Source organism: Lepidochelys kempii, chromosome 12 (genome assembly GCF_965140265.1).
Source record: "Lepidochelys kempii isolate rLepKem1 chromosome 12, rLepKem1.hap2, whole genome shotgun sequence".
Taxonomy (NCBI): Eukaryota; Metazoa; Chordata; order Testudines; family Cheloniidae; genus Lepidochelys; species Lepidochelys kempii.
In genome coordinates, this window is record NC_133267.1 from 33,982,277 (window position 1) to 33,994,313 (window position 12,037).

Genomic DNA, 12,037 nt, shown 5'->3' on the forward strand with positions numbered 1-12,037 from the left:
AACCTGGCTGGGATCCTTCTACTAAAATGAACCATCTCAATCCTCTGCTTTAACCTTGAAATGGATGTGGTTTATAAACAAAAATAACAACCCTCTCTTTCTCTCCTTACTTTTTGAAAATTGGTGAAGAATGCAACATTTAAAAACCATGCGCTAAGAAGCTTACCATGTTCTGTGTTGGTGAGGTGGTCTCTTGTATAAAACCAGCTGAGGCTTGGTTCTTTATCAACCTAGTTTAACACTTGCCTTTTCCACTGACTTATTTATTTTCTTGACACTGTGAGATCTGATATTAAGAGCCATTTGGTACCTAGCTTTTGAAGGTTCATAGATTCCAATGCCAGAAGTGATTATTGTGATAATCTAGTCTGAGATCCCATGCAACACAAGCCGTTGAACTTCCCAAAAATAATTTCTAGAGCAGATCTTTTAGAAAAAAATCCAGTGTTAATTAAAAATGGTTAGTGATGGAGAGTCCACCACCACCCTTGTTAAATTTTTCCAACGGTTACTTACTCTCACTGTTAAAAATTTACACCTTATTTCCAGTCTGCATTTATCTAGCTTCAACTTCCAGCCATTGGATCATGTTAAAGGAATTACACACGTAGGAACTGATTTTTATCAGATTCCTCCTACTGTTGCCTTTCCAGAAGTATGACCCATGACCACTGTACCTTCACATTGTCTGACTACCAGCAATTGCTTGCAAAACATTTTTAATCTAATAAAATAAGCTACCCATACTGCCAGAAATGAAAAGGGGCAGGGGAGAGGAAAAATAATATGGCTGAGAGTCAGGATCAGTCTGAAGCTCCAAAGCAACCAGGGACATGTCATTTACTATTCATTTTTGGGTTAGCTCTATGCAGTGGCATTGTGACACAGCAGTGCAGAGTGCAGGTATAAGACTGAACTGTAATTAATGGCACCAGTAACACAATATGGGTCAGGGTATAGAAAATGTTAATAACCCTGTGACATGAAATTGACTTCAGAGACTAATGTTAAACAAGTCTTGGAGAGTGAGGATCAAATGTTCTCTATGAAACATTTCATTCTGCATAGGCCAGCGGGGCAAAGCAGCCCATGAAGCACCAGCTGCCAGGAGATGTGTACATGCCAGAACTATTTTCTGGCTCCTAGACCCCTAAACGATATATATTGTAAATCATAGGGAGAGTGGGCAGGGTTTTACAAGAATGGTATCAAGCAAGAGGGCATCCAAATCAAGACTGGGATAACAGAGGCCCGTAAAATGGACTGAGGCAGTGCTCAGAGTCTTTGTAGTATTTTGTGGGAGCAAATAGTCTATTCAAAGCATAAATATTGTGCTTCTCCCACTCACACCCATCATAGTACAATATAAAGTGAAATGTGCATACAAGCATAGCAGAATGCACTGCGATAAGATAATAAGCTATCCATCTTAACAAATGAATTAGAATTCTGACCTAATCCTAGCCCAGTAAAGGTTTCATCGCTAACATATAAATAACTTATAAATATCAGGCGCCATGAGTAAGAATAAATTAACAGAATAAACAAACCACTCAAAGTGCTCTCAGGCCCCTGCTGCTATTGCAATCTCTTGGGAGGGAACTGAGAGGGTGAAGGTAACTTTTGTACTCAGGTCCTTGTTCCTCCTGGTTTATCTCATAGAAGAGTTACACAGGGAGAAGTAGATTGGGTGAAGATAGTAGCTCGCTTTCTATGGTCCTCATTGAGGTCCTAATCTCTCATCTTGGACGTGTTGAGGGAGAGAGAAATTAATGTCAGGGCATGCGCAGGTAGAAGGTGGCTGCAATCTGGACAACCATCTTCTTCCACCCAGTAGTAAGGTCTGACTATCTCCCACTTATGGCTTCTGATACTTCATTACCTCAGCATGGCTCCTCATCTGGCTGGACTGTGGGCTGGAGATTTCAAGGCCTGGTATAGACTGCTGTGCCGTTTCTGGAGCAGGCATGAAAACACGTAAGGCCCAGGCTGCTTATGCCACGATCTGACCTGAACTAGGCATTTCTGTGTGTCAGCATATGTAATAAATTGTTTGTGTGTGTATAACTATGCATCTAGTACTATATCCTTCCATGTCTTATTTGCACATACCCCAAGAAAGCCAAAGTTTTTTTTTATTAATTAGCATTCATGCATTTGTATAGTGCAGATGTGACCTGGGGTTTTCAGAACCCAAAACGGTGGTAGCCTAACTCTTTCTCTCTCCAGGCGGTGTCAGGAATAAATCAATGGGAACACAGTGCTTCCGTCTGATAAATGATTGATAGAAGAAAGCATGCTCTTATCTAAAACTACTATTTATTAGATATTACGTGTATGCATACACACACACACACACGTTATACTTAGAAAATGAAAACAAGCAGGATCTTATTCGGGGGATAAGGCAATATGCTGCGTTTATTGTGATTACAGAACAAATCAGAGGAAGCAATTGGTTATAGCTCTAACATTTCATGTACTCACACATTCACTCACACAGGCACATAAGTTCTGCAGTTGTTGTCATAGTTACCAGCCTATAAGTTGCTAGTCACACTCACAGGCAGCCTGGACACAAGGGTGGATCAGGGCCTTGTCAGATGTGCATCCGATGCTCCTGGAAGTTGGTTGCAGAACCAGTCCCAAAGTCCTCAGTCTTCAGGGTCTGTTTTTATAGGGATTTATCCTCATACAAGTCTACAGGGTTTGCTTCGTCATGCTGTTTTTATGTTTGAAGTGATAATCAATCATTGTTCTCACGTTTGAAGTGATAGTCAATCATGCAAATGGCAAAGCAATGATGGCTTCTTGTTATCTTGTTCTTTGGTTCTTCAGGCCCCCTGTCCTTGGGACAGTTGTGGGTGCCCTCAGGGTTATTGGACTCTCTCACCCAACATGTTCTTCGGCCAAATGGTCCTGGATAATTGTTTTTCTTATTCTAAGGCTGGCACCTCAACCTTTTATTATCCATCAAACATCCATCCGCGACCACACTCGATTTCACTTAACATAATTCCTATCACATCTACATTTTATTACCTATTCATCCTTTACCATGACAATTCTAAAATCATTGGGGCATGAAAGACTTCAATAAGCCTGTTCATACCACTTGTTACATATGAGAAGAAAACAAGCAAGATAAGAGCGCAAGAAATGGGGGGTTAACAAATCTTACTCCTGGGTTCCAGAAAACAGAGTTGTAACAACAGCTGTCTTTCCTCCCCTCTCCCCCCAAACACACACACAATAGGTTTAGGACATCCCAGATATAGTTACCCACAGTCTGAGATGGTTTCAAGTGATCACCAGCCAGGCTTCCAGAGTGCCTCTTTCCATCCAGCTGATGGGGAGTTTAGATGTCATCTTCTTGTCCTTGGAAAAGCTTCCTCGGACGGCTGTGAGGTATTTACTTTTACTTAATCTTATATAGCTAACTCTAACAAAGCACATAATCTATAGTGACTCCTAGTGGGTCAGCATAATAACCTCTACTGGATCACCAATTCTCAAACTACTCATTGTCTCAGAACTTTTCTAGTATTTCTAGCCAAAACAACAATATGTCAGGGGCACCTAAAACCAAGGGCGCTATTCACTCACTCTTCCATAACTTTCTGTCCCATCTTCCCCTTCTAATTAACCAACTGAAAGTATACAGCTGTCTGACCTTGTCTCAAAAAGGCCTAAGATTTCCTAGCTATGTGATGCTTGGTTTTCAGCTGGCCATGGCTGAACATACTAAATGGCTGTCTGCAGTACTGTCAAGTTCTGGGGTACGTGCAGGAATGTTAAATTCTGGGGTAACACTGACAATACATTCAGGCATTACAGAACACACGCAATAGACAATTCCTGACCCGTGGAGTTTATAATCTAAAAGAGATAGACAGATAAAATAGACTGCCCAGAGAGACCAGATGATAATTTAGTATTTTTGTTCACTTTATAGCTTTGTTTCTAAAATGTTAGGAGGGTACGGGATGATTAACTGATCTAGGGGAGACTCTGTGGGCCTTACAGAGGGTGTGAATCTTAACTTTGAGTTTGAGGGCATTGCAGACTGAGATTGGGATTGCACATGGGGCGGAAGCAAGGCGGAAAGCATGAAACAAGTGTGGGAGAAGGAAATGAAGAGGCTGTGGAGACTGGCAATGATGGACTGAAGGAGGCAAGGAATGAAATGTGCTGTTTCAAGCTAGAAACAGATCTGGATCTGTGGAAAGACAAATTAACCCAAATGCTTCCCTGAAAGCAAAATCATTGTGGGCTCAAAATCCCTATGATGTGAGTTTGTGAAAAACATCATGTGACCCTTTTCAGCAGTTTTGGCCAAGTCTATCTGAGGAGCTTAGCTAAGCAATATGTGTACAATGCTTTGAAAACATTACATGTTTAGTATTAATAATAGCAGTAACTCCTAGATTGTTAAAATGACTATTGTTTATTTTAATAGTTAATAATGAGGTGATGGGTGAACTTCAAGATCAGTGGTTCAGCTCAAAATGAGCATGCTATAAAACAGTCCTCATTTCAGTCTCTGATCCTACATTTGACTGCAGGTAGGTAGACTGCTGTTCCCATGCAGGGCCCAATTGACAGTACACAGATATTGCAGGATTGGAGCCCAAGTCTTGACTATATGGCAGACAACTAGTAAATTTGCTTGCCCATGCATGCAGTTGCTACAAATTAGATCCTCAATATTCACTTACTCATAAATTAGAACATCTCCTTCTGTCAATGTAAATACTACATGAATTTACCAGAGATACAAGTGTGGTATTGATCTGTTGTTTTAGGTAAATCTTCAGCATGTTGGAAAAGAATTTTTTTAAAAATTCAGAGGATGGTGGTTGTGGTGAGATGTGCAAAGGAGTGGAATGAGATTTAGCTCTAATGCGGAGTGGGTACCATTCTCATCAAAGCAATGGGGTTGTGACTGCGGAGGATAACTTTAGTTTCAGGCCAAGACTCTGTCGGACACTCATTAGTGAAGACTGTGCTGAATCAGACCCAATTCTGATCAATGCCCCAGGCATGATCTAGATTTTTTTTTGTCAGTGGAGGCTTTTGCACCCTTGGTTAAAGTGATATAACCAAGGGCTGAATTTAGCATCAAATTTAAATTGTATTAGGAAGTGACGACAGACCAGGGACAGCCAATGAAATTAATAGCTGTGCATTAAAGTTACCATCCTGCACAGTTTAGCTAATATAGCTGGTAATACCAGAAAGATTCCCAATCCTTTTCTTTTAATTTTGTTGCAGGCTGTCTGTTCTCAAAAGACAGCAACACTTTCTGATGAAAAATGTCACCAAGAAGCAGACTATTTTAACTGTACCTTGTCAACTGAAAATCCAGTTAGTACCCCAGAGCCCACAACATGAACACAGGCATACTATTTTCTGAGAATTGCCATACTAGTAACAGCTGATTGATTTGTGTGTGTGTTAAGCAGAGTTGATATGAAAGGAAAACCTGAAAATGGACCTAAATGGTAGGTTTGAGTGCTGGAGGTGCTAAGGTTTTGTGACGAATGTTTATTATTCAAGAGTGGAACCTTTCAAAACGGCACAATTCGTTACCACACGGTGTATGATATGCACTGTATCAACCCTCAGCTGCTAAGCAAACACATTCATAAACACACAATGCCCTTCAAGGTAAAGGTCATCAGATGTGTAGTTTTCTATTATAATATTTGCATCATTCCATTTGGACAAAAACCACTTGTTTTGCTCAATAACCATTGCCTATGGTCACAGTGGACCAATTTTTTTAGATTCCCTCTCCCCCCTGACAGAATACTTGTTGTTTAGCTTTTGAGGCTATTTAAGCTGTTCCAGAAATTTACACTAGAAATCCCAAACGTTAAAACTTTGTGTTTTAATTCTAATTAGTTAACACAGCATTATTTCCAATGCTCTTAGCCAAAATCCCAACCAGATCTGAATGGTTCCTTTTGCTTTCCCAGCTTTTTGTGCCAAAAGACTTTAGTACTCGTATACTCTGGATGTAGAAATAGTCATTGATTGCAATGAATCCTTGTTATTACTGTCTCTCTGTGTTTATGGCTGACATAGCAATTCATAGCATTGGAACAAAAGCCACCTGCCACAGAAAGGGGAAGAAATGTCTCTTGCATTGCATGCCTCAGGTTTTTGCTGCATCATGACTTTGAGGTGTGCTTTGTTGAATTTGACATGTCAAGGAAATAGTGGCTGCCAATTTCACAATTTCCCATTGCTGCTACATAAAAATAAATAAATAAATAAATAAAGAGGAGACATACGAAGTGTTGAAGGCAGCAGTGGTGGGGCGACTTGGCATGAAAGTCACGACATAACATAATTGAAATATTATCATTAGAGCTATTGCCTCTCTACCTTTCTTTTCAGGACAAAATACACAGAGATTGAATCAAATGTTGTGCTGATTTACTCCACTCCCTCATCAAGGAGGGAATTTATTTACTCTACAAAAGGGCTACTCTTACCTTTTCTTATAACACCCTATTTATATCTTCTAATACTCAGTTAACAAGGATCTTGCAATTTATTTTATACCTGGTACTGTATGTTTCCCTTTGAAGGAAATAGACTGATTCTAAGCAAATATTTACTTCATTAGTATCAAATTATGATTCTTTTTTTCTCCCCTTCACTGCATTCTTTAGTAAATTTAGCAAATCAGTTACAGACTATTCAAGGATAGTCTGAATCTCTCTTGCTTCCATTCAAAACTATTTTGCTTCTAGCCCAGTCCTAGAGAATCTCCCTTGAGACTGAAGTATTAAGTCTTCCAGTGGCTTGTTCCAGCAAAAATGCTGATGTAAGCTTTTCTGTTCCTTGCTCCTTGCTTATGTCATGATAATGAACTAACTCATGTACTCCTATCTTTTTGCTCATTCAGCTGCAGGTTGAGATCACTGATGTCAGCGGCAAAAGTATTGAAGGCCCAGTCCTTCTAGATATCATTGTTATTGATCAGAATGACAACAGACCCATCTTCCGGGAAGGGCCGTACGTTGGACATGTCATGGAAGGGTCACCTACAGGTATGTGACATCATTCATGCTGCTGTAAACTACTGTATGTTTTATAGGCCATATATTGCCTTCTGATACCTGCACATTTGTTCCATTGCAGAAGGATATTTGCTGACTGTGTGTGATGGGTGTGGCTCATTAACTTCTGCCTGCCTTTTGGGCAGAGGGTAATTGTCTCTGGTATGCCGCAGGGAAACCCTAGAAACAACATAGTTTGAGAAGGAAGCTCAGTCTGAGGTTTATGTTTTGTTGTTCTTATCTGAGTTATCAGTAGAGATGAACTGCAGGATGGGATTAAGGTTGGGACTGAATACATCCCATATCAATTCAGTTCAGGTGGGAACTCTACCTGTTCTCAGTCAGATTGGCTGCTGGCAGGATTTATTTGCGTATGCAATGCCTATGGTAGGTAAATGACAAGAATAAATCGAATGCGTATTGAAAAATATTCTCATATTTTAGGGCTTGTTGGGATATTGCAATATTGAACATATTTGAACACTGATCAAATAAAAATAGACTGTGTAGATGAGAGCCAGTATGAACATTTTCTGATCATTTCTAATGTAGATTTGATGATGCTCACGTGTGCTTCTCATGGCATTTTCTGTAAACTAGGGGGTCTTAGAACAGATGTCCTTGCCAAATTCCAACTAGGATACCCAGACTCTCTATCTAAATTCTTCCTGCAGTTACAACTCAATCTATTTCTCTTCAGTTCCTGCTGTCAGATGTTGTGCAAAGTTGCTGTGAGTTGTTCAACAGCTGTTGTATTCCAGTGCAGAGGTATCCCCACTTCAACTGTGAATGATAATTATATTATCAGCAAATATAAACGAGTTAATTCTGATCTCATTGAAACCAGTGCAAGCTAGGGGAGATGCCTGTTAAAATCACTGGAGTGACAGTGGTGTGAGATTAAGATTGGGCCATACATCTGTATGCCTATATGTGTATTGATATAGATATATACATATATCAAATAAAGAGTTACATCCTGTAGTCCTTAGTGGGAGCTGTGCGTTAGGGGGCTTATTCCTTCACCTGCTCACTTCCCTGGTCTTTCTCGTATGAACAGAGAGCAACAATACCCGAAGTCCAAAGGTGCAAACAATTCGATGTTTACTGGGGTGAAAAGCAATGATTCCAGTTTCCATCATGTCTCCCTTCCCAGCTCTGACGCCACAGAACATTGCCTGTCTCCCTGTTCCCAGTCCCCCCTTTAGCAAAACATTATTCCAATTCCCCCACCCCCATTCCCTGTTCCCATTCCCCCCTTTTCTTCCTGATTGACTGCAGACTATATCGTAAAACTTGAGTTCTGCTTAGCTATTCCTTAACCAATCATTTTACCGAAATTTAACTAACCAATCCTAACATATTGTAACATGATTATTTAACCAATTATATCCCGCCACCCCTTAATTAGTTTACACCCAACAAACTTAATTATAGAGCAGACAGAAACAACCACAGAACCAGACACAGATTATACAGACAAATAATAGGGAAATGGGGACTACAGTGATAGAACAACAAAGAAATGAGGATTTCACATCCCAGCTATTGATAAGTGAGTTCTTGCCAGACAGGATGCTATCAAACTAAATTTCTTTTTACATCTTCTAGGCACTTCCCTTTCTCTGGAGGGGATAGGCATTATCAGGACAGGATTGTATCCTAACAGCCCAATAGCACCTTATTTCAATGTGCCCAGTTTGGAATGTAAGGATGTGACCGTTCGCTTCCCAGCTTATGGCTGCCTCTGCTGCTTAGCCCAAGGCCTTAGCCTAAGAACAGGGCCTCAGACTGTCACAGGAAGGGAAGGCCCTTACATCTGCAGACAGTGATTTTGATTCTTTCTTTTATACCTCTTTAACTAGCTAAGTGATAAGAATACACCTAAATTCTTAGAGTATAGGCCTTTACAGGCAGGCCTGAATATCTATATCCTAACACTGTGGCTGGATGAAGACTGCAGGATTGTCCTATGTTTTAAGAGATTTGCTTATAAACACACTAGAATCTTTCAGGATGAAGACTGAAATTAAACCTATTATACCATTATGAACAATTAATATTAATTTCACTTCTATATAGGGTGTGTTGCGTTTAGTGTGAACAGAGAAAATCATTTTGTACTCCCTCTTTAATGTATTAAACCTTTGGTAAGCCTATATATTCATCTTTGTTCAAACTTTGTCATTGGTGGAGCTTTTAGGAATCATCTGACCATATCAGCAATTATATGTACTAGCACATGGTTATGCTTCCCTGCTTGGCTTTGGACTTGAATTGCATTATAAGCTGTTATCCCATAAGATTAACACAGAGAGGTATTAAGATAAATGTGTGATGTTGAATATTGCAATATTTAACAAGCAGACTAAGAACCAACAGGACAATTTTAAAAAAATGGCCATATTTTCATTCTAACCAGAGATAAGTTAGAGTCCTGTTTAGAAGTATAGTATAGTTATCCAAGTGGAAAATCAACCATTTTCTAACATTGTTTTGTGTATAGTTCAGATTTTAGTGAACTGTAAAGAATCCAAAACAAACCTTCCCAAAAGTTCCCCTTTACTTTCCCCTCCTCCTGCATCCCCTTGTAATGGACCTAATAAAACAAGAACTTCATAACTATTGACTGCACATGCATGGCTGTCCGAATTCCTCTGAAATTCCTTTGTACAAACTAATCAATAGTACATAACAGGGTATGACTACCTAATGAGATCGAGTGACCAGTTTCAAATGCATTTTTTTAATTTAAACTGCAATATAAGGAGTTTCTGAGTATGCATAGTTAAATCTATCATCCACAATGCCTGCTAATGACTTCCATTACTTTCTACAGACAGTTCTGTGCTATTTAGGTGTCACAGGGTTAACAACAACAACAACCCAATATCCTTCACAGTTGATTTCAAACATACATACCAGCAAAGCCTTTAAATATTCTGAAAATAGATCAGATGGCAAGGACTCCAGAACCAGTGGAAGCAAATTTCTGCTAATCCATATTTATAGTATTTTGGGGGAAACAAACAAACAAACTCCTAGCTTTAAAAATAAATCCTGAAGATTCTTTTCCCTCAGTTCCTCAGCCAGGGGAAAATAGGATAATTTTTTATTTAATTTTTTTAACTTCCAGAAATAAACACCAAAAGTAATTGATACCGGAGACACAATTTTATCACTACACAGGTTACATTCTGATAATTATTCTCTTTCTCAGTGTGCACACTCATCATTAGAGCGCTCACTTGCATCAGGGTATGATGTTCTAGGAATCTGTATCTCTAGCCCACCCTGCAGGTTATCTGTGTGCAGTTTATTCCTCTGGCTGAGGTGTTTCTAAGTCCAACCCCTTTGGGGACGACAAAAGCTCAAACTGGTAATCAGAGTCTCTTAACAAATCTACCTTTCTCTGGGCTCCATCTTCAATCTCCTTCTGTTACTCCAGATTTTTATCTCCCAGTTCTGATGTTGAGGACTGGCCCCTCAGAATGAGTCTCGCTGAGGTCTCTGCTCACATGCAGACTCCGGCTCTGGCAATTTTACAGGAGTCCCTCCTCTCTCTGTGGTTCCTCTCTTCAGAGTGCACTCTTTCATAGGGCCCAGGTGCCCATTAAATTATCATCTGATGTCTCCAATTCCTGACCCTCTGGCTCAGGAGCAGCTAATTGGATACATCTATTGTACGTGTGCCATAATTAATTGATTATTAACTCCATGTGATAGGGCTTCACCACTTCACTCATCACCCATATCACATTGGTAGTAAATAGTCACCAGCAACCACACACCACACAACAGAACCACTAACCCAGGAACCTATCCTTGCAACAAAGCCCGTTGCCAACTGTGTCCACATATCTATTCAGGGGACACCATCATAGGGCCTAATCACATCAGCCACACCATCAGAGGCTCGTTCACCTGCACATCTACCAATGTGATATATGCCATTGTGCCAGCAATGCCCCTCTGCCATGTACCTTGGCCAAACTGGACAGTCTCTACGTAAAAGAATAAATGGACACAAATCAGATGTCAAGAATTATAACATTCAAAAACCAGTCGGAGAACACTTCAATCCCTCTGGTCACTCGATCACAGACCTAAAAGTGGCAATACTTCAACAAAAAAACTTCAAGATCAGACTCCAAGGAGAGACTGCTGCATTGGAATTAATTTGCAAACTGGATACAATTAACTTAGGCTTGAATAGAGACTGGGAGTGGATGGATCATTACACAAAGTAAAACTATTTTGCCATGTTTATCCCCCCCAACCCCCACTGTTCCTAGGACGTTCTTGTCAACTGCTGGAAATGGCCCACCTTGATTATCACTACAAAATGTTCTGCACTACCCCTCTCTCCTGCTGGTAATAGCTCACCTTAAGTGATCACTCTGGTTACAGTGTGTATGGTAACACCCATTGTTTCATGTTCTCTATGTATATAAATCTCCCCACTGTATTTTCCACTGAATGCATCCGATAAAGTGAGCTGTAGACCACGAAAGCTTATGCTCAAATAAATTTGTTAGTCTCTAAGGTGCCACAAGTACTCCTTTTCTTTTTGCGAATACAGACTAACACGGCTGCTACTCTAAAAACCTACATTAAATTAGAATGGCCAGTGCACTCATGTAGCAGTTTTATATTGACAAGAGATGGAGCCCATTGTGCTTAGCACTGTACAAATATGGAACAAAAAGAAGGTCCCTACCCTAAGAAGCTTACAATCTAAGTATAAGACAAGAGAAGGATACAGATGTGGAAATACAAGGATACAATACTGGTTGACAGGATAGACAGTGGTCTCTGTCATGCCAATGCCTTACAAGTTTCTTGAGGGTCATGATTTAGACTTGGTGTGGAAGACCCCCATGGCCAATCCATCTCCCATCTCATGTTTCTATAATTACTTTCCTCAGCTATTTGAAGTCCTGACATGCCTTGTTAGCATTTTG

The 12,037-nt window shown here is 40.0% G+C and overlaps 1 protein-coding gene across 1 annotated transcript in view; it reads left to right on the forward strand.

Moving 5' to 3' along the window:
• Window positions 1–12,037, forward strand: part of CDH13 (cadherin 13) — a 789,423-nt gene that overhangs the window by 446,651 nt on the left and 330,735 nt on the right. Inside the window, exon 6 of the mRNA XM_073308069.1 lies at window positions 6,920–7,064. Within this exon, the coding sequence (XP_073164170.1) occupies window positions 6,920–7,064 (145 nt within the window). The remainder of the gene's footprint in view (window positions 1–6,919; window positions 7,065–12,037) is intronic.